Source organism: Panthera pardus, unplaced genomic scaffold (genome assembly GCF_024362965.1).
Source record: "Panthera pardus isolate Hobbes unplaced genomic scaffold, ASM2436296v1 HiC_scaffold_24, whole genome shotgun sequence".
Taxonomy (NCBI): domain Eukaryota; kingdom Metazoa; phylum Chordata; class Mammalia; order Carnivora; family Felidae; genus Panthera; species Panthera pardus.
The window spans coordinates 133751396-133778566 of record NW_026526810.1 but is presented as its reverse complement, the minus strand read 5'-3'; the positions used below and the strand labels follow the sequence as shown (position 1 = coordinate 133778566).

The 27171-nt window shown below is 58.2% G+C and overlaps 2 protein-coding genes and 1 long non-coding RNA gene across 4 annotated transcripts in view; 1 reads left to right on the top strand and 2 right to left on the bottom strand.

The window, feature by feature from the left end:
- CYP46A1 (cytochrome P450 family 46 subfamily A member 1) overlaps nt 1-8479 on the bottom strand; it is a 32974-nt gene extending 24495 nt beyond the window's left edge. Inside the window, exons 1-3 of one of the 2 annotated variants that reach the window (XM_019462235.2) lie at nt 8220-8479; nt 944-1024; nt 320-401 (exon numbers count right to left, since the gene is read on the bottom strand). In XM_019462235.2, coding sequence (XP_019317780.1) covers nt 320-401; nt 944-1024; nt 8220-8341 — 285 coding nt within the window. In that variant the 5' untranslated portion in view covers nt 8342-8479. The remainder of the gene's footprint in view (nt 1-319; nt 402-943; nt 1025-8219) is intronic. The other variant, XM_053889786.1, reaches the window with a different exon arrangement.
- LOC109274545 (uncharacterized) lies at nt 4337-5576 on the top strand. The gene is made up of 3 exons (XR_002083667.2): nt 4337-4633; nt 4734-4789; nt 5207-5576. It is a non-coding gene; the product is annotated as an uncharacterized LOC109274545 (long non-coding RNA).
- Nucleotides 8480-10795: 2316 nt separating the features above from the next.
- Nucleotides 10796-27171, bottom strand: part of HHIPL1 (HHIP like 1) — a 30316-nt gene continuing 13940 nt past the window's right edge. Inside the window, 6 exon segments of the mRNA XM_019461902.2 lie at nt 10796-14765; nt 14767-14948; nt 17207-17289; nt 20529-20610; nt 23681-23826; nt 27043-27169. Coding sequence (XP_019317447.2) covers nt 14412-14765; nt 14767-14948; nt 17207-17289; nt 20529-20610; nt 23681-23826; nt 27043-27169 — 974 coding nt within the window. The 3' untranslated portion in view covers nt 10796-14411.

The window sequence follows — 27171 nt, the reverse complement described above, 5'->3', positions numbered from 1 at the left end:
ATTTGTTAAATGAATCAATTGATATTGAAATCTCATCGTAGCCCTGAGACAGAGGTGTTATGATCCCACCTCGAAGATGAAGGAACCAAGGCTAAGAGGGGTGAGCTAGCTAAACGTGTGCACATCACTTGGGCAAAACTCCCAAATGGTGGGTGTTCAGAGAGAAAGATGCCACTGACTTTTGGATCCTTGGGAAATGAGCCCGAGTGCTGGTGACTCTGGGACATTTCTCTTACAGCCTCTGGGGTCGAGTTTTGTGCCCCCAACCCAGGGAAGGGAAGGGAAGGGCTCTCCCCATAGAAACTTCTCTGCTTCCTACCTTGACCGACTCGGGGCTCGTGACGATGACTGAGGTTTTGTGGAAGACGTTGACCCGCACGACGGGTCCGTACTTCTTAGCCCTGGAAACCGAAATGACCCAAAGGAGGCTGTCAATGACCGGAGATGTGAATATCATCACCACCCAGCGGGAGGGTCAGGGTGTCCCATCCCAGGAGGGGCTTAACACAGACTCACTGCCGAGCCACATCCCCCACTGGGTCTCAGTTTTCAAACCCATGAAATAGGGTTGCTACGCTCCTCCTTTGACCCAAAAGATTTTGCTGGGAATCAAGCGATAGCGTGTCTTTGAAATGCTTTGGAGAGTGCGAAGCACCACCACGTACAAGGACTGTTGTTGAGTCACGCCCCCCACCCAGCTTACAGACAGGGACACTGAGGCTCAGAGTTTCTGATGTCTGGTCTCAGGTCACACAGCTGCCAAAGGCAGAGGTTGCCTTCTGAACCAGCCTCCTCTGCCTCCCCGCTCAGGGGAGGGACTTCGGGGGTGGGAGCGACCTGGCCGGGGAGGCGGGAGTGTGTGTGCTGGCCTGGGGAAGGGGTGGGGCTGCCCCATGAGGGACCTGGGCTGGAGTAAGGGCAACAAATGACAATTAGGACCCACCAATCCAAAAACACATCTTGGAGCATGCGGCCACAAACCTCATCCTTTTTCCAAAAGTAGGGGAGGTGTCCTAGAAGGAAACTAGAAGAAACGGGAAACATTAAGATCACCCGAAGTCACCATTAAAGAGTGCTCCCTTCCCCACAGGACCCTGTGAGGGCGGCCTTATTAGGCCCACTTTGCAGATGGGACGGCTGAGGCCCGAGGAGGCACGGCACTGGCTCAGGGCACCCAGTGTAAGAATGCAGGCAGGATGCAAATACAGGTCTGGCGGGTTCCCTGGTGTGGAGGGGAGGGGCTGGCGTGTGGAAAGGGTCCCATAGTGCTGTGCCGAATTACCTGGAGACATCCCCTGAACACTGACTACGTACATGCTGGGCGCCATGCTGGGCCTCATTCCATCTGTCCTCCCCCCACTGCCTGGAGGTAGGTCTATTGTTAACCTGGCTTACAGGTAGGGCAGCTGAGGCTGGAGAGGTGGTCACCTGTCCACGGCTGCGCGGCTGGCACCAAGGCATCCCGCGGTCCTTCTCACCAGGGGATGGTTTGGTCACACTAAGTCCACCGTGGGTGGGTGATCAACAGAATGTCAACGAGTCTATCTGGCGTCACCTGGTGGCACGTTTGACAGGTGCTTCCTGTCTCCTGCACGGCTTATTCCAGTCAAGCTCACTCACGACCCCATCCAGAACGGGTGACAGAAACTACAGGTGGGGCTTTCTGAGTCGGGGAACTCACCCGACTGGAGATAGAGAGTGAATTAACAAAGAAGAAGAAGGAGAAGGAGAAGGAGAAGGAGAAGGAGAAGGAGAAGGAGAAGGAGAAGGAGAAGGAGAAGGAGAAGGAGAAGGAGAAGGAGAAGGAGAAGGAAAGAAAAGAAAGGAAAGGAAAAGAAAAGAAAGGAAAAGAAAAGAAAAGAAAAGAAAAGAAAAGAAAAGAAAAGAAAAGAAAAGAAAAGAAAAGAAGGAGAGTGATGGAAAAATCAGAGGGGGAGGTAATCAGAGCTGGGGATAGGAGTATGTGATGCCATTTTCTACAAGCAGGTCGGGAATGGCCCTTTAAGAAGGTAACATGGGACGCTTGGGTGGCTCAGTCAGTTAAGCATCCCACTCAGGTTATGATCTCGCGGTTCGTGGGTTCAAGCACCGCGTCGGGCTCTGTGCTGACAGCTCAGAGCCTGGAGCCTGCTTCAGATTCTGTCTCCCTTTCTCTCTGCCCCTCCCCGACTTGCATGCGTTCTCTCGCTCTCTCTCTCAAAAATTGAATAAACACGAAAAAAAAATTTTTATAAAAAAAGAAGGTAAACGTGAGCTGCAATAAATGAAGGACTAGCCTACCCAGGTACCTGGGGGAAGAGCATTCCAGCAAAGGAGATAGCAGGTGCAAAGATCCTAAGGTAGGAATGTGCGTGGTAAGTTCAAGGAACAGTGAGAGGGTGTTGTGGCTGGAGTAGAGTGAGGGAGATGTGGTACAGGATGGGGTCACCAAGGGAGGGGGCAGATCGCCAAGGGCCTTGCGGGCTGGTGTCAACACTGCTCTGACCTTGAAAAGCAGAGGGCCACCGGAGGGTCTTGAGCAGAGCAGAGACAGGGTCTGACGCGTTTTCAATGGCTCCCTCTCACAGCTGCTGTGCTGGGTGGGTGGGAGGCAGGAGTGGAGGCAGGGGCACCAGCATGGGGCTGGGGGAGGGCATAGGGCACAGACCAGTGAGAAGCCGGGTTCCCAGGGCAGGTTGGAGGAGGAGCCAAGCAGACTTGCTGGGGGTGTGGACGAGGGTGGGAGGGTGGTGTCAGGCTGCCCCAAGGCTTCTGGCCTGATCCTTGGAAGGATGAGTGGAGCTGCCGTGTCCTAAGGTGGGAAGGACCAAAGAGGGGCTGGTTGCGGGGCAGCAGACCGCATCGTGCCCGCCTCTGCCCTCGTCCATGCAGCCAGGACGGTTTTGGGGGGCAGCATGGAGACACTGCCTGGGGCTCCCGGCTCTGCCTGCAGGAAGGACGGGCCAGGAGTTCCAGCTCAACACCCCCAGAGCAGCCCCCCACCAATGACCTTGCGCCCTGCACCTTGGTGGGGTCGGCTCTCAGCGCTCCCCCAGGGGGTTGCAGCTCACTGGCCCCCCAGAGGTAATTTGCTTTATTGGCCTTTTTTATTGACCTCCTCTCTCTCTGCATTCCCAACTCCCACAGGGATCACCACCCAACCCCCCCAAACCACTTACATTTCTTTGTTTTTTCTCTCTTTTTTTTTTAGAGCGAGAAAGACAGAGCATGAGCCGGGGAGGGGCAGAGAGAGAGGGAAAGACAGAATCCCAAGCAGGCTCCATACCATCAGTGCAGAGCCCCACACGGGGCTCGAACCCACGAACCGCGAGATCATGACCCGAGTCAAAGTCGGACGCTCAACCGACTGAGCCACCCAGGGGCCCCCGTTTCAATTCTTTCCTCAGGATCAATGTCTGGGAACCAACCTGAGACAAGCGGACTAAATCCGGCTTTGAACCTGGCAGGTTTGCAGAGGAAAGCACCAAGGGCGGGGTGTGAGGAAATGCTTGGAGCCAAGGCCAGAGATGTAAATGTGACAGTCCTCAGCTGAGAGGCAGCCCTTACAGCCCAGCAGCTGGATTAGACCACAAGGGGGTGAGTGTAGACAGAGAAGGGACCCGAGGACTGAGCCAGGCAGCAAAGGGACAACCAGCCAGGGAGACTGAACAGAAGACACCAGAGGAGAGCCGAGGGGGAGTGGAGCGGGCAGCCTGCGAAGAAAGCAGGCCAAGGGGACAAGGGAGGGACTTGTCCAGGGTCAGGCAAGACGACGGAGGACTGAAGGGCCACCGTGTGTGTGTGTGTGTGTGTGTGTGTGTGTGTGTGTGTGTGTAGCTACAGGGAGATCACTGGGACTTTGGTCAAAGCAGGGTGGGCTGCTCGGGAGAGGTGGGTGCCAGAGCCCGATGGGGTGTTGGGCCCAAGACAGGAGGGGAGGGAGGGATGGGGACCCAAAACAGGCTTCTCAGGGGGACTGTTGAGGGGGCGCAGAGACAAGGGGGCGGCAGCTGGAGGGAATGAGAAGGGAAGAGAAGGGTGGTTGTTCTTTTACAACATGTTATATAAAAATGGGAATGATGCTGGAGAGAAGGAAAACTGATGACATGGGAGAGAAGGAGCCCCTGGGCAGGGTCGCTGAACCCAGAGGACGGCTCTCCTTGGCCGGGAGCACCTAGGTCCCAGTGGGAAGGGCGTGTGGGCCCCGGTACAGGGAAGGGGGAGGCTGTGGTGGCAGAGCCCCGGAAGGAAGTTCTCTCAGGCTGTTCCATTTACCCAGGGAGGTAGGAGGTAGGAATCAAGCCTGAGAGTGGGGACAGAGGGGGAGGTGGCGGGGCCTGAGGAGAAGCGAGAACGCGTCAAGAGTGGGCGGGCAGATGCGGGAGGAAGGAGGGCAGTGTGGCCGCCCGGCAGCTGAGGCCCACTCAGGGTGAGTGGCTTTGAACTTACAATGCCCCACCTGCAGAAAGATGGCCTGTGGACATCACGCGCGCCTGGCTGTGTTTCCAGAATAACCTAGTAACCGTGGCCACTGCCGTAGCTGTGCACTTGGGGAGGATGTTCTGTTTTGAACACCTGAGTGATAGACCCTCTCCACCCCACCAGGCCTGCCTGAGAGCCTCTGCCTGGCGCCCAATGCCACTTGGGGAAGAAGGTGAGTGACACCTCAAGAAGGCCAAGGCGACAGAGAGGCGTGAGGTTCCCAGTGCCCGGCAAGAAAGGGGACTAAAACCCATTCCTTCCCGTTCCTGCAGGGGGACACCGGGGAGGGAAAGGCAGAGCCGGAAGACCGGGCGTTGGAAACAAACAGGTAGGGGATGGTAGAATTGGGGGATGGTGGAATGCTGCGACTGGGGTGGGGGGCTGAGAGAAGTCCACCTGGCATGTCCCTGTCGGTAGACGCGATAAGACAGAGCAGTCCAGGGAGAGAGAGGAGGGTGAAAACCCCCTCCCCTGCCCGGTCCCTGGCACATGCCCTTTCCTATAATGCTGCGGTTGGCACAGTGGGAATCAAGGTTCCCTGAGGACAGAGAACGTCTTGGATAATAAGGGAGAAGAGGTCATCTGGACAGCCCACGGTGAGGCCAGCCACAGGGATGAAGGGAGCCACATGACAGCTTGGGGTGCGGATGGGGGCCACTGCCGGGAGTGAGGGTGACGGGCCATGGCTGCCTCGCGCCAGTGGAATGGGGCGACGATGGCTCCAATTGGATGCACTGCCCGACAGAGCCGGCAAGGGGTCTCCACCATCGCCAGGAACCATGGGGCAATTTATTGAACAGACCTCACCTCTGGCAACTTGGCAAGTAGGGAGCAGAGGAGGAAACCCGTGCCAGCCAGGAGTCATACTGGAAAAACCGTTCTAAAATAAAGAAAACCTGGAAGGGCGAGACTTTTTGTTGCCAAGTTTACATTCATCCCACGCTACCAGGAGCGCGGGGGGTTGATGGGAAAGTTGGGAACAGCAACAGAGAAATGAAGAAGCCACAAGTGTCTGTGTGGGATCTGAACGTGGGGTCGGAGTTTTCGGCTGTTACACGGATGGTTGCAGTAGGATGTTGTCTGTGGGGAACTCCGGGAGGGCATCCTGGAGGAGAGGGCAGCCCGGTGACTCCCGCCGAATAAGGAGGTGGATGGGTGGGGGGTGGGGAAGCATAGCAGCTGCCCCTTGGAAGGCAGAGGGATCCTTGCCTGAAAGCTGGCAAAGCCTAGAAGCACCAAGGGGCAAATGTTACCACCAGAGACTCGACATGTACCCTTCTCGGCCAACCATGGTGTTGCCGGTCATGGTTTGAGGATCCAGGCGCTGAATACAAAAGCATCTGATCTGTGCCAGAAAGGGTTCCAGAACTCTCATTTAGTGCACTCTTAGATGTGACCACCAGACAACTGTTAATCCAAAATCTTTCTGCATATGTATCATTCAGTTCACCTCCTCAGAATAAAGAGCCCAACTATAATTATATAATTAAATATTATGTAATTAACCTCCTCCTACTCCTCCACCCACCCACAGGCACCTGTAGGTCACACGTAGATTCTGCAGTGTAGGATTCAGGGGAGAATTCAGGCATAAAAAGGAGAGAAATACGGACACGGGCTACTACATGGATAAACCTTGAAAACATTGTGCTAAATGAAAGAAGGCAGACACAAAAGGCCACATATCGTACGATTCCATTTATATGAAATGTCCAGAACAGGCAAATCTGGAGACAGAAAACAGATTCGTGGTTGCCTGGGGTTGGAGGTGGGGGTGAGGAGTGGGGGGAGGTGAGGAGTGACACCTAAGGGGTATTGGGTCTCTATCTGGGGTGATAAAAATGTTCCGGAACCAGTGGTTAAGACTGCACAACTCCGTCACTATCCCCAAAAGTACTGATTGTACACTTTAAAGGGGTAAATTTTAGGGCACAGTTTTATTTTGAAAACGCAATTAAGAAAAAATATATGGGAGAGGGGCAGAGAAGGGCGTGATTTCAGTTCTGCCTTCTCAAGACAAAGAGACCAGACCAGGTCTGCAGTGCTTGAAGCACTGGGGTTTACGTGAAGACCAAATCATCACGAGACCCAGCAGAACAAACACAAAGCTCATTCAATCCCAAGCTGTCGATGGCCGACTGGGAAAACTTGAAAGGGTGACCGCGTCCCTAACAGGACTTGTAGGTGATTTCCACCATCCACTTTGACTCTCTGTTCACCGAGTATCCATATGCATATTACCAGTTGCTGCTGTGCTAAGGTGTCAGGGACATGGCAGTGAACAAGACAGACACGGGCTTATGGGAGAGACAGACACTTAACAAGAGGTTGCACAAATAGTTGCCCAACAACTATTCCAATGTCATAGTTCCAATGACATAGAGTTTACAAAGTGAACATAATATATTCGGGCATGGAAGCAGGTGGGACCTCCCTGAGGAGTTAGCATTCGAGCCACATCTGGAAGGTGAGGGGAAGAAGCATCTGGGTGGCTTGGAAGACAGAGCTGCTAAGCATGGGAAAAGGAAGAACCAGAGGTGGGTGAGGGCACCCGGAAAGACAGCCAGCCAGCAGGGAGAAATATCGCTTCCCTGTGTCACCAGCCATAGAGATCTTTCCCGAACCCACCAAACAGGAATTCGGGCTTCTAATGCCAGGTCATCTGGCTTGTGCTGGAGGTGGACACCTTCCAGAATGTTCATGTCTTGAGGTTTTAAAAAGTGTATCTAATACCATTGTTCATTCATTCAGCAAGTATTTATTGAGCATCTGCAAAGTGCCAGGAGCCGGGCATACACAAGGGAACACACAGTACCCTGCCCTCCTAGGGCTCACATTCTAAAGGGGGGAGACAGACACAGTCAACAGGTGAGCAGACAGTCAACAAGTGAACAGAAGGCAACTTCGGGGGAGATGGCCGCATAAGAAGTTCGGGGCTAGGTGGGCTTTACACAGGGTGGTGGATGGTCTCCAGCAAGACCCTGGAGGAGAAATCAGCTGCAGGAGGGGGGTTGCAGAAAGACTGGGGGCAGCAGTGAGCAAGCAAAGGGGGGGGATGAGAACAGTACAGAGTGGGTTCTAAGAGCTCAGCAGGGGCCTTGCAGGCCATAGAGTGGACTTAATTTAGAATTCGATTTCCTTCTACAGTGATGGGAAGCTTTTGGAGCAGAGGAATGACACATTTGATTTAGGCTTCAGAAAGGTAAGCTTCTGGTGGGAGGAGGTATGTTGGGGTGGGGGTGGGGGACAAGGATGGAATGGAAGTACTAAGGAGAAGCAAAAAGCATGTACCAGGACAGAAATACCAAGGGTAATGTGACCCAAGTATAACGTGATCCAGTTCAGGTTGAGTGACCCCATTCAAAGTCCCAAAGTTACTAGGGCTCACTTTAGAGCCAAGGCTGACCTGGGTTTCAATCTAGGCTTACCAACTGTGTGACCTTGGGCAGATGACTTTGCCTCTGCGCGCCTCAGTCTCCTCGTCTGAACGATGGGGTAACAATAGCGCCTACCTAACAGGGTTGTCGCTGCCATCACGTTTGTGGGGCCCAGCAGAGCGCGGTGGGCGCGGACCAGCTGCTGCGGCTGTGAGTAATTTGTTACTAAGAATAGTTAGCGCCCCTCTCCCGGCCGCCGTCTCCAAGCGGCCACGCGCAACGGCGAGGCTGGACCCCCGGCCCCGACGCCGGCTTGGACGCGGCCCCCCGGCCCCCCATTCGAGCGCCCCATCCAGGCCCCCGCCCCCACCCCCCGCTCACCTGGGCCTCGGCGGCCCGGGGATGTGCTCGTAGCGGCTGCGAGCGCGGTGCACGAAGGTGCAGAAGAGGCCGAAGGCAACCAGGACGGCGCTGCCGAGCAGCAGCAGCAGCCCGGGGCTCATGGCTCCCGGGCAGGCCAGGCCTGGGTCGGGGCCGGGCACCGAGGGGGCGGGAGGCCGCGAGCCGACTCAGCTGTCAGCGCCGCGCCGCCTCGGCCCCAGGCCCGGCGCGACCCAGCACCGCCCACTCCCTCTCGGCTCCGCCCCTGCCGGCTCGACCCCTCCCAGGGCTCTCCGTCCCGGCCAACCACGTCTCCGCCACCCGCTCCAGCTCTCGGCGCCCGCCCCCGCCCCGCCCCTAGCTCCGCCCCAACCTCAACACCGCCCCCCCCGCGCTCAGGCCCCGCCCAGAACATGAGATCTTCTCCAATCACAATGCCGCTTCTGGCTCAGTCCCCCACGCTCCGCCCTCTCCCCCCCCCTCCTCCCCAGGCCCCGCCCCCAGCTCCTCAAGCTCTATCCTAGCAGCAGCTCCGCCCAGAACGCGTTGTCCTTGGCAACCCCGTTTCCTCCGCGCTTCCTGCCCCGGCGGCAGAGCAAGGTCCAGCTGGCTGTTTCCGCCCCCTAGGGCGCCTGCAAATAAACGCGTTCTCTGCGCGCGGTCCTAGGCCCCTTTCCTTCTCCCTGAAACCTCCCTGGGAACCCCATCCCAGACTCCAAACGTCCGTATTGCGCCGACTGTTCCCAAAACCTCTCTCTGGAACCCCCAACCCCCACAAGCTGGCTCCGCCTGCCTGGCGGGTCCACGCCTAGCGTCCCTGGTCTCCTCGCGGGGCCACGGGGCAGGTGGCGAGGACCCCGGGGACACGGGGAAGCTGTGTCAGCGACTGAAGAGCGCACAGCTGGACCAGAGTCTGCTCTCCCTGCGTCTTGGCGCCTCCAGGAAAAGCCAAGTCGGAGGCGCTGACCCCAGTCCGAAGGAGCCCGAGTTGGAGTGCGTGAAAGTCTAGGTGCGCAAGGTGGCCCCTCGAGGGAAAGCGAGAAATGTGCCTGCCGTAGCCAAAGGGTATTTCTGAAGTAATAACCGAAACTTCCCTCCCGTTTACGTAACCAACTTGTCTTCACCCGTCTGGGTGACACAAATGCAGCCAGTTTTGCGCTGTTAGGTCTCATTTCTACGCTGGCGGGGGGGGGGGGGGCACCCAGAGTGGGAGCAGGGGATGGGAAGGGCCGGGTGTACACACTCCTGGTCCCGATAAAGCTCCAATGGGCTGGGGCGGAGGCACCCAAAGATGGACGCTGCCGAGTTCCTGAGAACGGGACATTCCCCTGCCTCGTTCGTGGGCCAGTCCCGGAGAGGTGTGGGGGCTGGAAACAGAAGGTCCGTGTACCTCTTTGCCAGGTGCAGCCAGGGACAGCCCCCACTACGGACAGAATTCTTCGGGGTGTGTGGGCTGCAGGGTGACGAAGAGGGCCACAGTTTAAGAGCTGGACCCAGAAGAGACAGGATTTCTGTCCCCAAACCACCGCAGCCTGGGCATCCCTCCTGGCGCAGGGAGCTGGGGAGCCGCACGCGTCTACGGTTAGGGGGTTAGGGCTGGGACACGTTGGCCTGCCACCGCGCCCCCACGTGGCGGTGAGAAGCAGCCGCTGGCTGGCCCTGCTTGGAGCGGTGGATGGGGGTGGGCAGGTTATACAGCCCCTCCTGGGCTGTGAAAGCACCAGGGGTTGGGGGCAATTTGGAGGGAGGGCTCCCAACAATTGTCTTTTGAGGACAATGCCAGGTCCTAAACTGCCCTAGGCACAGTCTGGGGTCTCACATGAGGCAGGCATAGGGAGAGCCTCAAGGTACATTTGTGAGCCTGTGCAGCTAGAGCTCAGGAGAGGCATGGGCGTTAATACTCTCTGGTGCATCACTCAACACCAGTAACCTCTGACTTAATGTGACTATGGCTCAACTGGCATTTCCGTCAATAGAGCACCCCTGTCCCTGACTCGGGCGAGTCAACAGTGTCCCCTCCCCATGTAGCAAGTCCACTGCTGTCCCGCTGCCATCTCATCCGATTCTCCCAGCTCTCCTGTGATCAGGCCACCCCAAAGCTCAGGTGGGTCTCAGACGGCACTGGGCAGGCAGCACTACAAGCTGCCAGCAGAGGGCGCTGCCTGGAAGCATGTGGCCAACCACCTGCCCCTTCATTGGAAGGTTTAGACTGGGCTTTCCGGTATGGTAGCCCCGGGCCACATGTGCCAATCCAGCCCGTGAAACATGGCTAGGCCACAGGCATCCGGGTGGCTCAGTCAGTTGAGTATTTGACTCTTGATTTCAGCTCAGGTCATGATCTCACGGCTTGTGGGATCAAGCCCCACGTCCACCTCTGTGCTAACAGCATGGAGCCTGCTTGGGATTCTCTTCTTTCTCTCTGCCCCCCCCCTCCCCCACACACACACATGCTCTCTCCTTTCTCTCTCTCAAGATAAACAATAAACATAAAAGAAAAAAAAACATGGCTAGTCCAAGTTAATATGTTCTGTGTGTGTAGACGCTGGGTTGATTGGATATAAAAAATGCTTTAAAAATCTCATTAATATTTTTATATTAACTGTTACATGATCATTTTTGAATATGCTGCATTAAAGAAAATATATTATTAAAATTCACTTCACCGATTTCGTTTTGCTTTTTTAACATGGCTACTAGAAAATTTTCTATTATGGTTTGCATAGTATTGGACAGCCCTGTAGACAGTGGTTCTCAAAGTGTGGCCCCTAAGCCAGCAGCTTCAGCATCAGCCGGGGTCGCAATGCAAATGCTCAGCCCCACTGAGATTCACGGAGTCAAGAACTCTGATGGGACCCCAGCAACCTGTGTTTTAACCAGCCCCACAAGTGTTTCTGCTCAAGTTTGAGAACGCCAGACAGGAAGTGGTTTCCCAGCGGGAATTGTTGAGGGAGATGCAGGTCTGAAGTGGCTGTCCTCTGAACAGGAGACGAAGGCCCTGGCCTGGCTGGGGCTTGTGAGAGGGATGCAGGTAAACAAGGAACAAACGAAGCCCCATCAGGGGTGCTCAGCCACACCTGGAATGTCCCTGCAGCATTGGGCTCCAGGGACTCGAGAACTAAGCTGTGTGATACTTGGGCTGTAGCAGCCCCTCTCTGGACCATGTTCTGAGAGAGCACTCTAACTGCCGACCCAACGAGAGGGGGTGATGGCAGAGGCTGATAGGGAACAGAGGGAGCCTTGACCCCTGGGGTCAGCCCTTATCCCAGAGACCAGGAGGACTCTGAGGCAGGAGCAAAGTCCCTGGGGACAGAGTCACTTGGGAACACCCCCTCCGCAGCCAGCCGTAGGCAGGGGAGTAAAAGGAGCACTGGACAGGGAGTCGGAACCCGGCTCTGCCTCTCTCTGGGCTTGTGTCCCCATCTGCACGATGCCAGGGGCCAAGGGGAGGTGGGGGAGACACTGAATTCAACGCTCTTTAGGCAGCAGCGTGACCGCCCCCAGAGCCCTACTGCCTGGTTTCTAATGTTGGCCGTATGACATTTGGCAAGTAACGAAGCCTCACTGGGCCTTGGTTTCCACATCTGTACAATGGAAGGTGACCATAACACCCGCCTCGTAAAGTTAACATGAGGATCGAATGACTGAATATTAAGTAAAACTTTTAAACGGTGCCTGGCACATAGTAGGTGCTCAGCAAACGTCAGCCACCCACCCGTATTACTACTTAAGGAGTGGTGTGCCTGTGTCAACCTCCTTGCTGGGAGTCAGGCTGAAGCCTAAGCCTTGTTTGGAGCTTGAGGGGTCACGAGGTGGGGGACCGGAGGGGGCCAGCACCCCATCCAGAGGCGCGGAAGGGCCTGGGGCTGCGCCCAGTTGTCCCACAAACAACAGTGACACTCGGGGCCCTGCTGAGGGCTGGACCGCTCCACCACTTGCGGAAGGTACCAGGAGCCCCAGATGGTGGCACCAGGCTGCCACTGCTGAGGTACAATGGGAGATGCCCCCCGTCACCTGCACCCCACTTCCCAGGCCACACCTGGTGGCATCCTGGCCTTCAGGCCTTGGAATGAAAAGGGGGCTCGACAGGGTGGGGAGGGGCAGAGTGTGGAGGAGCCCCAGGAAGAGGCTGCTTCGAGCCACCCGCCCCCAATTCCAGGCTTGGGGAAAAACAGCTCCGGTTGCCCAACTGGGGAGGGCCATGGGGCTACCCTGCTCTGAGGGCCCCCCAGCTTCCCTGGGCTCTAGTCTCAGCTCAGCCCCATCTGGGACAGGCCTAAGACAGCCCCCCAGGCTTGTTCGGCCTGAATAGTCCCCATGGGCCCTCCCCTCTCCTAGCACTGTTCGGAATGTCCCCACGACTGGGGAAGATGCCCGTCAGCCACCGCGGGGCAGTGGGAGGAGGCTGACGGCCCACCGCGGGCAGGAACACCCCTGGGCCAAGCTGCATCGCCCTCTGGCCTGGCAGCACTGGAGCCAGAGGGTGCAACGGTTAGGGTACCAGCAGGTGCGAGAGCCAGGCTGCGTGTGCTCTCATCTGGCTCCTCCCCTCCCTGGCTGTACGCCTCAGTTTCTCCACCCATGAAATGATGAGGAGAAGAGTGCCGTTCAAAGGCTCAAATGAGTTCACACATACTGTGCCATCCGGACAATGGTGCCCAGCACACGGGCCACACTCAACAGCAGGGGCTATGGTTTCCAGGCAGGGCTCAACAGGGCCAGGCAAGCGGCCAGGGTCCAGGGCCCTTGCCAACCCCACTCAAGGCAGAGGTATGAGGAGTCCCGGAGGTGACCCTGAGCTTTCGTGTGCTGTCCCGGATTCCGCACTCCGTGTCAGGGAGCAGCCAGGAGGCGCGCCCCAGCCTTGCCTGTACCTTTTCCTCTGCTGGGCACAACCACCCCTGATGCCAGCTCAACTCTCAGGATAATGGATGGACAGGTTGGGCTGGGATGACCCACCCAGAGCCCCAACAGGCCCTGACATGGGCTCTATCCTGTCCTCACTGCCCAGGGACCATCTGCTTGCTCTCTCTGCGCCCCCACCCCCCAACAGAGGCTATGCCCAACTATACTTGACAAACCTTGACAGACCTGCATGGAGCGGCTGGGTGGGGGAGGGGCTTAATGGGCAAAGGAACTTCCACCAGCCCCCCTCCTCCGTCCCCACCTCCAGATCCCAGGCAGCATGGATCAGAGAGAAGAGGCAGGAAGGGGGTTGTAAACAGTGACGTTGTTGGCACAGCTTTGGGTGACAGAGCATCAGTAGTCTTTCTGGACTCCTGGGGGGAACCGCTGGAGGAATCGGGGGTCCCTGGGATTTCACTGAGCCGTGTGGGGATGGAGATGACCGAAGTGGCTCCAGCGCCCCCGATACAGCCTTTAAAGTGGAGAATCCTGATGCCTCACTCACTCGCTGGGGGCCGTGGTGCTTGGAGTGGCCAGATGGGTGGCTTCTGTCCCAGTGAGCACTGGAGAGTCAGGTCTCAGGGCCAGGGGACTCAGCATTGTCCCCAGAGCACCCAAATAGACCCAGCATGACAATGAAGCCCAAGGTGACCAGAAGGCTTCTCCCAGAGGTCATCCAGTACCCCCTCCCCAGGCGCTCACCTCCCCCTAGGCAGCCTGACCCTCACTCAGATGCCATGGCCCACGGGTCAGCCCAGACCCATCGGTCTAATACCTTCCCTTGGCCCCACTGCCTTCCTGTTCTCTTCGGCACCTCTGACTGCTGGGCCACGGGTTCTCAGGCCATGCTCCAGATGGTCCAGGGCCTTCCACTCCAGCCCTGGGCAGGACAGGCCTGGTCCCCTCCCTCGGTCTGCCAGCTGTGCCTCTGTTAACTCGGCCAAGGGCCATGTCTGCCCTTGAAGAGTAGCAGCCCTCGGTGCTCAGGGTCCAGGGCCCGACTGTGTTCCTGCACGTGCCTGAGATGTCTGGGAGTAAGGAAAGAACACCTGGGGCCCGTGAGCACACAGACCCCAACACGCTGTGGCTTCTGGTCTGCAGAAGACACACGGGCAGGGACACAGAGCGCACACGAGCCCCGCACACACCTCACACGGGGCCGCAGGACGGCGTTACAGATGGGCCCCCTCCGCCTCCAGACTCGGGCGCGCACCCGGCGCGCTCAGGGCGGAGGGGCCCTGCCGGGCCCCGGCGGGAAGGAGGTGGCCTGGCCGGCCGGCAGGTGCTCGCCTACAGGTCAGGGTCCTCGTGGCTGCACACGACGCCCGCGTCCTCCTGGTGCCCGCAGTTGTGCGTGCCCACGGCGGCGTGCGTGCACTCCAGCAGGTTGCGCTCGCCGCCCGCGCAGCGCACGTCGTCCAGGAGGATGGGCAGCCCGTGGCCCTCGCCGAACTCCGCGCGCTTGGTGGCCCGCACGGCGTGCGCAAAGCCCAGCTGGCGGCACACGACGGCGGCGGCCTTGGTGTCCCAGGCGTCGTCGCACACGGTGCCCCAGCGGCCACCCGCGAACACCTCCACACGCCCGCGGCCGGGACTCAGGCCCGCGGGCCGCACCAGGCGCACGGCGCCGTTCGAGGGCGCGGGGGTCAGCCGTGCCCGGTCGCCCCCGCCGCCGCCCGCCGCCCCTCCGGCCCCCCGGCCGCCGAGTGGGCCGGGCGGGCCGCGGGGTGGGCGCGGGCCGAGCGGCCGTGGGGCGGCTGCGGCGGGGCGCCTTGGTGGGTGCACGCGCTGTGGGCCGTGGGGTGCTCTCCTCCCTCCGGATGAACTCTGCGCAGAGGAAGAGGTGGAGTCAGAGGGACCCCGGCGCCCACACCACCCCCGCTCTCCACCCAGGAGTGCAGACCGCCCCCCCACCCCCCACAAGGGGAAAATGTTCTCATTCTGCCCTCCGCTCTGACCCTGAGGGTGGGGTACCTCTTGGAGGTGCCAGCCTGGAGCTGGGTGGGAGGTGCTTCTTCATTCTGTGCACACTAGCTGGCAGCTGGCTTATGCCAGTCTGCTACTGGGGTCTCCCCCCCTTGCCCTAGTCTTGGCCTTCTGGGAGTCTCTAGTCTGGGAGCAGGGACGCGGGACAGACCCTCACGCTGTCAACTCGTGAGCCCGGTGGAGGGGAAGGAGTGTCTGGGAGGGCTTCTCGCAAGTGACCCTTTCTGGTTCCAATCTCCTGCGTAGGGGTGAGGACGCTGACGCCCACCGATGAGAAGAAAGTGAGGATCTATCTCATCTAAGGCAGACGGGCAGGATGGGAACTGGAGGGCGCAGGGCCTCCAACGTGAAGTTCTCTCCTCCAGGCTGCTGGCTGGGGGCTGGGGCCCACACTGACCAGAGCTGGGGTCGGGGACAGGGTACCCTGGCCATCTACCCCAACACGGGGCCTGGATACAGTAGGCGTGGGGAGCTGAGGCGGGCGACTCCCTGCGTCCCTGCAGCACGTGGCCCTCACACTTGGCCCTGGTCAGCCACAGAGATGAACCTCACCCTCCATGAGACGCTGCCAAGAGAGACGGCACTCCCAGACTACGCCATTACTATGGGGAGGGATCCCAGGGCCACCAGTCCAAACCCTAAACCTCCCCACCTCAGCTGAGATGAAGGCTGAGAAAGGGTCTTAATTCGAGGCCACGTGCAGGTCAGGGCCAGGAGCCCAGCGACATGGGCCAGACGCTCCCCTCCCTGCACACTGGCCCCCAGGCCACCCACAGGGAAGGACTTCCGGCCCCCAGGCTGCCTCGCTTCTGCTTTGGCTCTTGCCGGTCCCCGCTGCCTAGACTGCGCCCCCACCCCACCTCCAGCGGACCTTCCTCTTCATTCCAGGCCCCAACCCTCAGCCTCCAGGAACCCCCCACCCCCACCCCAGTCTTGCACTGCTCTGGGTCCCCATGGCAGCTGGCACACACTTCTGTAAAGGCCCTGGGGCCATAAGTGACTTCTCTGTCGGTCTCAGCCAGGACAGGGCCCAGTCTGCCTTCTCCTGTGGCCCCAGCATCCAGCACCGAATGGGTAACTGTAGAAAGTGCCAGAAACTGCTGAATGAATGGAAAACCCGCCAAGGCCTGGAACCAGCTGCCGCTAAAATGAACGTCCCAAAACACTGAGCTCATTCCTTCCCCCAACTTTCCTCTCCTGGGGGCACCACCTCCTCAGGGCTGGCCACCCCCAACTGCCAGGTGTCGAGCACGCCCCCTCTTCCTGCCCCCCTATCCCTCAGCCCACCCACTGGCGATCTATCTGTTGGGCACACTTGGCCCACTGAAGTATTTCCTTTGGCCTGCAGGGCGATTTTTTAAATTTCGAACCAGAGTTGCCCAAATTTGCAAATGGGGAGATCGTATATAACCACCTGAGCAGGCAGGGGCTGTGTCTGTCTTGCTCAGCGGTATGTCCCCAGCATGAAGCACGTGTATGTGGTAAGCAAATGGATGGATGGATGGATGGATGGATGGGTGGATGGATGGATGGATGGGTGCATTTTTCCTGCTTCTCTTAAGAATGAATGGTCTGGCAGCACTGGTCTGTGTTCCCACCTAGCTGGGGCCCAGGGGATAAGACCCCTCTTCAGGCATACCCTTTCGGTTGGCCCCAGACGCCAGGGACCATCATCCGTGGCCTTGGCTGGCCCTCAGGTCATGGGTTTGCACCCACCTCCCTCTCCACCGAGCTGGTCACAACGGAACCATCCTATGGCGGCCCCAGGCAAATGCCCCCTCTCCTGGGGCTCTTGCACCTGAAATGACTCATTCCAGTCTTGCTCCCCTGCAGATCAACCCACGGTCTCTGCCCCCAAGAGCTCTGAGTGCACCTGGCCTGGGGCCCGCCGTCTCTCCCTGTTCCTTGCCCCCTTGAGGCCACTTACCCATGACCTGGGTTTAAAGAGCTCCACCAACTTTAACTGAGTGTCTGATGTGTGCCACTCCCAGTGCTAGGCACAGGGGCCTAGGAAGGGCATCCAGGGCCAGCTGGAAGGACCCTCCACCCAGCCGCTACAGGCTACAGGAGCTTCCCTCCCTCGCTGTGTGGGCACTTACTTTCTTTGGGCACGAAACGGATGAGGCGGCTCCTCACCTTCACCCGGGAAGGCTGGATCTGGCACGTGCCGGGTGGTGCCCGTCTGCTGACACACAGGAGGTCATGAGTGCCTCCCCGCCCAGGGGAGCCCGCCCCGAGCATGTCCCTCTGCCACCCGTTCTCCCCCTGCAGCCAGGCAGGTTGTGCAGCCAGGCCCAGGCAGGTGTGGACAGTATCAATGGGGGCCATCTGTGGAGGCACCTGCGGTGTGGCCCGTGGCAGCCTGCGTGCCCCAGGCTCTAGGAGCCCAACCCCAGGACAGAGATCCTGCAAAGGGCCCGCTCGGCCTCTGCTCGGAGAGCACGGGGGCCGGCGGCTCAGGCTTTCCTGGGCCACTTGGGATTCAGAGCATGAACTGTCCTTGGGAATGTGATCAGCCCACTTCTGTAACCGCGGCTGCAGCCCGATTCCTGAGCCCCACCGGAGCCCCCACGCCGCACAGCCTTTGAGGAGGGTCTCTCTCTGCCCCTCTGGCTCCTGGATTTTGGTGATGCGGCATGTGAGGGCAAGGTAAGGTCGGTCTAGAGATAAAGGGCCAGGGAGAGCCTCAGGGCTGGCACCAGAGGCTGAGGGATCCGGGGCCCTGGAGGGTGGGGTTTGAGAGGACTGGGAGAAAAAAAAAAGAGTCTGAGAAGGGTTGCCAGGGCTATGAATTGGGCCTCCTTTGACATCCCCGAGGGGCACAAGGAAGGAATGGGATTCCATTTTAATTAGCTTTTGGCTGTCGATCTGTGAGTCTCTGAATGGGACCGGCCCTATTCTGGGACTGGCCCACGTGAGCCCAGACTTCAATAGGGTCCCGGCAGCACAAGGGGAAAGCCCGAGGGGTGAATGGCCAAGTGACGCGAGGTGACTTCCAGACCGGCTTGGCCAAAGAGGGAAACTGAGGAGGGATATGGGCCTTCCCGCACCCGGAGCCCGAAGACACACGGCCAGGCACACTCGCTTCTCAAAGCTGCGGACCGGGTGGGTTTCCTGGTTGCCCTGAACCCCAGGTAGTACCCACACACTTCAGACAGGCCCAGCACGGTTTTGTTCCTTAAGGAAATCATGTAAAAACAAAAACGAAAACAAAAACTCTGTTCTGCTAAAGGTGGGAGCTACCCCTCCCGCCCCCGCCAATGCCGCAGTCGTTGTGTCGGGGCAGTGCTGGATGCCCCTGCCACCCCTCGCCCACTCCTGATTTCTTCATTCCCCGTGTTCTGCAAGGGAGCCTCTAGGCAGTACGTCGTGGGTGCAGAGAAAGACATGCATTCTAACAGAGACACACAAAAGGGACGAGGGAGAGGGCGGGAAGGGAAGGCGTCTAGCCTGTTTCTGGCTCCCCACTCCAGGAGATCTAGAACAAGAGACCTCCCTAAGCCTCGGGTTCCCTCCGTCACCAGGAAAGGGCGCTGCGTGGCAAAAGGAGATGACAGGTCTGAGGCAGCCTCTGGTATGAATTACATGCTCCATATATGTGATATTTCCTTAGAGAAGCACTCTTTAAAAAAAGGAGGGGGAGAATAACCTAAATGGCCAAGGAATGGGTAAGATAATTACGGCGCAGTGACTCAACAGCAAATTACACAGCCATTCAAAACGATCCTTTGGAGAACGGTATTACACGGTGGAGATGTGTATACAAAGCGGGGAAAACGAACAAAGAAAAATGCAAAGTTTGCGTGTGCTCCTTTGCGTTGACATGAGTCCTGGAACTAGCAGATAAAGCCCGAGGAGATCTGGGGCAAATGGAAAGGAGAGAAGAAAGGAGGGAGTATTTCTGTGTTTCCTAATAACGATATCAAGAACGAATAGATTTGTGTTAAAAAAAAAAAAAAAGTGTGGTCAACAAGGAATGTCTGGGAGGCTGTCACAGGCCAGAGGAAGCTAAGGAGACAGGATGGCTGAGCGTAAAATGGCATTCTGGACAGGATCCTGGAGCGGAAAAAGGACAGCAGGGGAAACCCAGAGAAACCCTTTAATTAATAGCAATGTGTCAATATCGGTTCATGCACTGCGACCCTGATGATGCAAGATGTTTACGACAGAGGACATCAGGCGAGGGGTGTGTGGGAAATTCTGAACTATCTTTGCAATTTGCCTGCAAATCTAAGCCTACCCTAATTTTTTTTTTAATTATTTTTTTTAAAGTGCGATGATGTTTTTCAGGATTTTTCCAAAACCAGCGTGTTTCAAAGGTCAGGGTGACTGTCTGTGCCGGGGTCTGCCACACGTGACCGGATGCTTCGAGAGCACCTGAGGCTGTGTGCTGGGGGGTGAGCACCAGCCGGGCACCGTCGGGGGCAGCTGGCCCAGGGGCAGAATGGAGGCCGACTGAGAAGCAAAACTCTAAGGGCGGAGAAGGGGCTGAAGAAAGATCACCATCATTCATCAGGCGTGCCTGAGTCTCCGCTCTATGCTGCAGGCCAGGCCCAGGGCCAGCGCCGACTTTGAAATAGTGAAGACGACAGTCTTAGCCCTGGAGACTCCAGGGCCAGGAGGAGAGTACAGATTAGGGGTCTGAGTGGCGAGAGCCTAGGGGAGCCCCGGACCAAGCCTGGAGGGAAAGGATCCTTGGAGGCAGTGAGGCCTGAGGCGAGGGGTGGGGCTGTGCAGTGGAGGGGTCAGGGCAGGGCTCCAGAGCCAGCTGCCTCGTCCCAACCCCAGCTCCGGCTCTGGCTGGACCCGGGGCACTCGACTTTACGTGATTTCTATCCCTGCAAGCTAAGCAGCTGAGAAGTCAGTGAGCTTCACGGGGAAGGAGTCAGAACACCGCCCGGCACCAAATCAGTGTCTTTCCATGCAGAAGCAAAACAGATGGAGACGGGCAGGGGGAGGGTCAGGGAGGTGTTCTGAAAGCTCCAGCATGTTCCACACAGTGGCCAGTGGCTTCGTTTCCCCAAGGGAAGGTGGGAGGGCAGCCTTGCGGTGGGGACAGGCGGGCATCAGGGTATCTCAGAGGGAAGTCAGGGGCTAGGGGCCTGTCGGGTGGCGCGGGGGGTGGGCTGGCCGAGGAGTGAGGGGCATGTCAGAGAGGAGAAAGTGCAGGGTCGGGGCGTGAGCAGAGCTGGATTCGAGGTGGCATATCCAGTTTTGAGGCCTGGGTCTGCCCCTCACCAGCACTATGGGCTTGGCCAGTCACTTCCCTTCTCTGGGTCTCAGTGTTCCCTTCTGAAAAATGGGGCTATGAGTGATACCCACCCCCCCCCCCAGGGGGTGGCAGAGAGGAAAAGAAGGCAATGGAGGCGAGGACCCCTGGCAGACAGCAGGAGCCCAGGCAGTGCCGCGGGCGGGGCTTACCTGGAAGGGTCGATCACTTTGTAGACAACCCCACGGGCCGCTGCGGCGCTCGGCACGCCCGTTGACATGAAGTACAGCTCCCCTTGGGCGAGAAACCGGGCAAGGAGTGACAACACGGCCTGGGATACGGTCCTGACCGGCCCCACCCCCGCCCCCCGGCTCCTCTCAGGCTCTGACACGGACCCCAACCCCAGAGAGCCGTGCCAGGGGCCTTCCAGGTCTGCAGGAACCAGAGGCTGGGAAAGAGAGCAGTCTACAGCAGTCTCCGGGGCTGCGGGCCGCTCTGCGGGGACCGACCCACCGTCTTGCCTCCTCCCTGGGGACCCAGCCCCACCCTGGTCCCCGCCTGGCTTCGGGCACAGCACCACACACCTCTGGGCACAAGGGAGGGGCCACAGCCCAGCTCCCCAGCCAACTGCTTACTGCTTACCGTTGGCACATGTGGCCCTTTGAGCCCCGGCTTCCTTATCCCCAACCTGGGATATAGGGGATCCTAGGGCTATAATAAGGCTTCAAAGAGCACCGACTAAATGCTCAATCGATATTAGCTATTGTCACTGTTGCTATTATTGTCATCCTCAGGATCCGGGTCCTGCCAAGTCCTGGAGACTAGAGTCTCTCTCCACTGACCAGCAGGCATCTCCCAGGCAGGTGGCAGGGGCAGAAGAGTCCACGCTTGAAGCGGGGGGCGGGGGCCCCTGCGCTGAGCCCCATGTGCGCGCCTATAGCTCGGGGACAGCCCCGCTTGGAGCCTCAGTTTCCTCGACCTCTCGGGGCCCCTGAGAGTTATGAGCACCTAGATACTCTGAGCAAATGTGAGTTCTTTCTCTCCTCACCCTCATCCCGCCCCCTGGTTCTTGCTGCCAGAGGCACCAACGCCCAGGAAATAGGCTTCATCGTTCCCACCTTACAGATGAGAAAACGAGAGGCTCAGAGAGGTTAAGCGGCTTGTCCAAAGTCACACAGCTGGTGAGTGGTTACGCCAGGCCTGGAACTCAGGAATGTCTGCTGCCCCCAAGTCCTCCTTCATCACGGTAGGACACATGGGGGCTGGGAGGCCCAGACACAGCCCACGTGGTGATTCAGTGTGACAGTTCGGCCATGCTAATACTTCTGTCATTGGAAGAGTACGGTGAAGAGTTCTCCCAAGGATGGGGGTGGTCCCCCAAGGAACCACTAAGTTGGACAGAGAGGTGAGAACTCAGAGGAAGGCATATTTGTGGGGACAGATGCAGTCAAGGAGGGCTGCATGGAGGTGGGGTCTGAGAATCAAGGCCCAAGAAACCCAGGGAATTCCACAAAGGGGAAGATGCTCGCGGGGGCGGGGGGGGGCAACTTGTGTAACTGGGGTAGACCCAGCTGTGGTGGGGAGCCTGGGGCTGGGGAGGGCAGGATGCTGAGTGCTCAATGGCCTCTGACCCCCCCCCCCTCCAGGAGTACCAGCCCTGCTTTGGTGGGGTTGGGGTGGTAAATAGGTCCCCAAGGTGATGATGCAACCGTACCCCAGGAGGACAGCCCCTGCTGGAGAGAACCCATGTCATAGGCATGGATTTGCTGTGCAGCCTTGGGCTGTGACTTCCCTCTCTGGGCCTCTTTCTGAAGAGTGGCCCCTGGGAGCCCCTGTCTCCTCCCTGGCCGTGCAGCCCTCACACCTACACTCCAGGCCCTGGGAGTGACTCGGGTCTCCCTGCACATGCCACTGCCTCCTTCTGGAATGCTCTTTTCCACGGTCAGTCTTCCTTTGGCTGACCAAGCTCGAGCTCAAGGCCCTGGGAGGCCTCCGGGGGCCGGGCTGGGTACAGTCCCCCCACCCTCACCTCTGTAAGGTGATGGGCTTGGACCAGGCGCACTCCTTGGCTTGTCAGCCTGGTCTGCTGGGAGCCACAGCACCCCCCCCCCCCCGGCGCCCTACCCAGGGCCACACTGCCCTCTTCTCTCTGCTGCGTGGACTGTCCCGGAGAACCCCAGGCCAGCAGAGGTCCTTGTGGCCAATTTACAAATGTCAGGAGAACAACTGGAGAGGTAGGAGCCTGAGCCCGGGGCTGGGGGAGGACTGTCTGTGTTGGACCCCAGGGCTCTGTGCCTTCCAGGGGTCGCCCTCCTGAGCTCACCAGTGTGCTGGCCCTGGGCCGTGTGGTTTAGAGGAGCCTCCTCCTGGCTCTCCATTACTTGGTGTCACTCAGAGGGCTGAACAAGGGCCCCTTGGGAACTGCACCTTCCAAGTCCTGCTCCTGGTGGGGGGGGGGGGGGGTGGAGAGGGTGCCCCTCCTTCCAAAACACATTAACCCCCTACTGGCCGAAAGAAAAGGCTTTCAAGGCCCAGTGGGTTTGGGAGGGCGGTGGGGGCTGGGGCTGCCCTTTTGAAAATTTAGACTGTGACGGGTGTCATCCAACAAAGGTTTCCCAGACTTAGGCCTGGGGGCTCTGGGCCCTGGGCCCTGCAGGGGATACCCCTCCAAAGGTCCCTGGGTGGGCGTTGCCTAGCAACCCTGCCAAGCATCCCCCAGGCCCCACTGGGGGCCCCTCGGCTTTTGTCCAGGGACAATCGGGGCCAAGGACAAAGGCAGGAGGCTGGAGCAGGATCCAGCCTCCATGGCCCCTCATCCTCTCCCCTCCCTCCCTGTTCCTTGCATTGAAAATGCAAGAGCCTGAATGGAAACCCACTAACAAGAGTGTCCACAAAGGGTGTTCAAGAGGGCGGTGTCTACCCACCTTCTGAGGACTATGTGGCTTAATTTTACAGGCCAGATTTCTTGGGTCTTCACGAACCCAGGGTGGTAGAGGTCTGGAACACAGTCCCCCCCCCCCCCCCCCCTCACCAGCCTGCATTTCCACCATCATAAACCCTTTCCCGGTCTGCTCACTCCACATCATTATCTGCAGCCTAGAAGCGGCCTTGCAGGGAGAAGCGGGGTCAGGGACACTGTTCCCATCTTCCGGATGGGGAGAAAGAAGCTCGGGCTGGTGGGGACTGATGTCCCAGCAAGGTCTCAGGCCACTGCACACTCGCTCCCCAGCCTGAAGGGGATTTCAGGCCCGAGACCCCGTCCCTGGAATCCCAGGCCCAGAGGACCCACGGGGTGGGGGTGCGGGGGATCAGTCCGGGGCCTGTGGCCTGGACAGAGAGGCCTCAGGGCCTCAGGAGCGCTCACCAGCTTCATCCTCTGCAAAGGAGATGATATGAGGGTGGTAGTTGTTAATGAGGCCTGGGAACGCACAGGTCTGGCCTCGACCCATGCAGATCTCGCTGTAGCGCCACTGGCCCGTCTCCAGGTTCTCTCGGAGGGACATCAGACGCCTGCAAAGAAGGAGGAGCCGCGGGGTGCTGGCTGGCGTGCTGCCCAGGGGAACCCAACCCACAATCCCTCCATCCACTCGTACTATTCACGCAACAGGGACCATACGTCATTTGCGGGATCCGGTGTAAAATCAGCATACAGGACCCCTTGTTCAAAAACTACCAAGTATCTCAATACAGTGAGAGCAGAGCTTGACCACTGTGCGGTCAAGTGTGGGCCCTTCCGAGCGTGAGGTCTGTGCATCGGCACAGGCTGCACACCCATAAGGCTGGCCCTCCATGCTCCTTGGTGGTCTAGCAGTTAGGATCTCATAAAGCGGGCCCCGCCGCATTCTTCACTGGGCACGTACTATGCACCAGGAAAGGGCCGGGGGAGGAGACAAACCTGTCCCCTGCCCCCCTCAGTTTAGCCCCACCCACTGACCTGTGGTCAAGAGCCTCGGAATCCTCCATGCCCGGTGGCCGGAAGTTTGTACATACTCTGGAGCCGCCTCCACTTTGGAGATGCTTGGGCATCTTCAGAATATGCTGATCTTGCCCCTTACTCCCTTCTCCCCCCGTCCATCACCAGGCCCTGCTTGGACATGCCCTCCTCCGGGAAGCCCTCCTGACTGCCCCTGCGCCGGGCTCCCCCAGCACTGCACACAGGCTGTCTGAGGCTGCACTCAAGTGGACCCGGCGTGGGCCTGTCTCCCTGACTGGGGCGCAAGGGAATTTCAGCTCTGTTGCCCTCCCCCGATTCAGCAGAAGGGCTTGGGAAAGGCTGGCAAAATTAGTGAATGTGTGTGGTCACACACACATTCCAAGAGACTTGGACACTCTTGGGGGACAGCAGACGGGAGAAAGGAGACTCAGACAGAGAAACAGAGGCTTCATGGGAAAGCTGAGTGGCAGAAGCGGATCCTAAGGAGGGGGCGGAGCTTGGAGAGGATCCAGCATCCAAAGGCCCAGGTCAGGGTCGGTGTGGGGGGCTGACACAAACCAGCCTCGGGTCAGCAGCCTGCAAGAGGTGACAATTCTCTGGCCAGCCTCAGGCTTCCTTATTTCTTTATTTCTACTCCTGGGGAACCCTGTTTAGCTGCCCTCAGGTGGAGAGGCCAGAGTGGGAAGAAGTAAGAGCCACCAAATAGTGAGTGGATGCTAGATTCTAAGTGCTGCGTGCGTATTAACTGATTCGGTCCCCAAACCCTAGGAAGCAACTACTACTCTCGTGTCCATTTTACAGATGAGGAAACTGAAGCACAGAGAGGTGAAGTCACTGGCCTAAGGTCACACAGCTAATAGGCAGGCGGGCCAGGATCAGACCCAAGCCACCTCAGCTGCACTTTTTTTTTTTAAGATTTTATTCTTGGGGTGCCTGGGTGGCTCAATTAATACAGTGTCCAACCCTTGATTTTGGCTCAGGTCAGTCACGATCCCAGGGTTGTGGGATCGAGCCCTGTGTCAGGCTCGGCACTGAGCGTGGAGCCTGCCCAGGATTCTCCCTCTCCCTCTGTCTCTCCCTCTGCCCCACCCCAACTCGTGCATGCACGCACTCTCTCTCTCTCTCTCTCTCTCTCTCTGAAAAATAAATAAGGGGCTCCTGGGTGGCTCAGTCGGTTAAATGTCCGACTTCGGCTCAGGTCATGATCTGGCCATTGGTGAGTTCAAGGCCATGTTGGGCTCTGTGCTGACAGCTTGGAGCCTAGAGCCTGCTTTGGATTCTGTGGGTGTGTGTGTGTGTCTCTCTCTCTCTCTACCACTCCCCTGCTCACGCTCTGTCTCTCTCTCTCTCTCAAATAAATAAACATTTTAAAAAAATTAAAATAAATAAATTTTCATTGAAAAAAAGACGTTATTCTTAAGTAATCTCTAAAAAAAAGCTTTGCTTGGGGTGGCACCCGGCTGGCTCAGTCTGTAGAGTATGTCACTCTTGATCTTGGGGTCGTGAGTTTGAGCCCCACGTTGGGGGTAGAGATTACTTAAAAATAAGATAAAATTAAAGCAACTAATTATTTAAAAAAATTTTTTTACTTATTTAGTTAAATGTTTAAGGTTATTTATTTTGAGAGAGGGAGAGTGCATGCATGAGTTGGGGAGGGGCGGGGGGGGGGGGGAGAATCCCAAGCAGGCTCTGCACTGTCAGCATGGAGCCCGACTTGGGGCTCAAACTCACGACCTGAGTCGAAACCAAGAGTTGAACACTTAACCGACTGAGCCACCCAGGCGCCCCCGTTTATTTTTGAAAGCAACCTCTACACCCGATGTGGGGCTCAAACTCACGCCCCCAAGATCAAGAGCTTCCTGTCCCTCCAACTGAGCCAGGCATCCCCCTCCCCAGCAGCACTTTTAAGCTTTGTGCCAGGTGTATGTCTTGCTTGAGGCCCTGTGGTCCTCAGTTTCCTCCTCTGGACAATGGGAGGATGAGGCGGTCATGGGCTCTCCTTGGGAAAGAGTCTGACCCACAGCAGGCTTAGGAGGTATGCTCACTTTTCTCGCTCCAAAATCTGATATATCCCAACCCTCACCCCATGCTCGCGCGCACACACATACACACACACACACACACACACACACACCCTTTAGGGTCTTAGTGAGTGAGATGCCACTGGCAAAGAGCATGAGGACTGGGCAACAAGACTCCAGGGGCCCCATGGTCAGACCCTGGCTGGAGCCCCATCCTCCCCACTCCAGCAGAATGACCTCTCTGGCCTCTTCTGGGCCAATGCCCCCTGGAGCCCCGGTCAGTTAGTACAGCGAAGGGTCCTGGTTTCCTCAGAAGCCAGGTGGCCCAGAGTGTGTGCGGAAGTTGTTCATGCCCTCCCCCTTCCGCCTCTGCCCCTCAGGACTGCTGTCAGGCCTGGAGCCCGGGAACCTCAAGTGGGAGGGGAAGACCGATGGGTCTGCACTAAACAGGCATCCCGTCTTGAGTGGCGAGCTGTGCCCTCACGGTGGTGCCCGAGGCAGCCAGCAAAGCTCAGGAAGAAACCAGGAGAAAAGGGGGCGGGTTAGGGTGTCTCCTGAGCTGTAACTCCAGACTTCCTCCCAGAGGAAGAGACCTGCTTGCCTGGCCCTTGAAGGTCCCCGTCAGACAGCAGCTGTAGGGAGCACGTACCTGCACATACTCACATGCCCCTGCCACTGTACCCTCGCTTTTTTACACAAACGCGGGGGCAGCGGCCAGAGACACTCAGGGCAGTGGGGCTGCTCGGGCACAGGAGCCCATGGGCCACTTACCCACTCATAAAATCGCCGAAAATGTAAAGGCCGTTCAGGTTGGGGTACTCACAGCCCCGGTACACGTAGCCTCCGGTGACCGATTTGCCCAGTTTGTGCGGGTAGGCGAATATCGGCAGGACATCATCT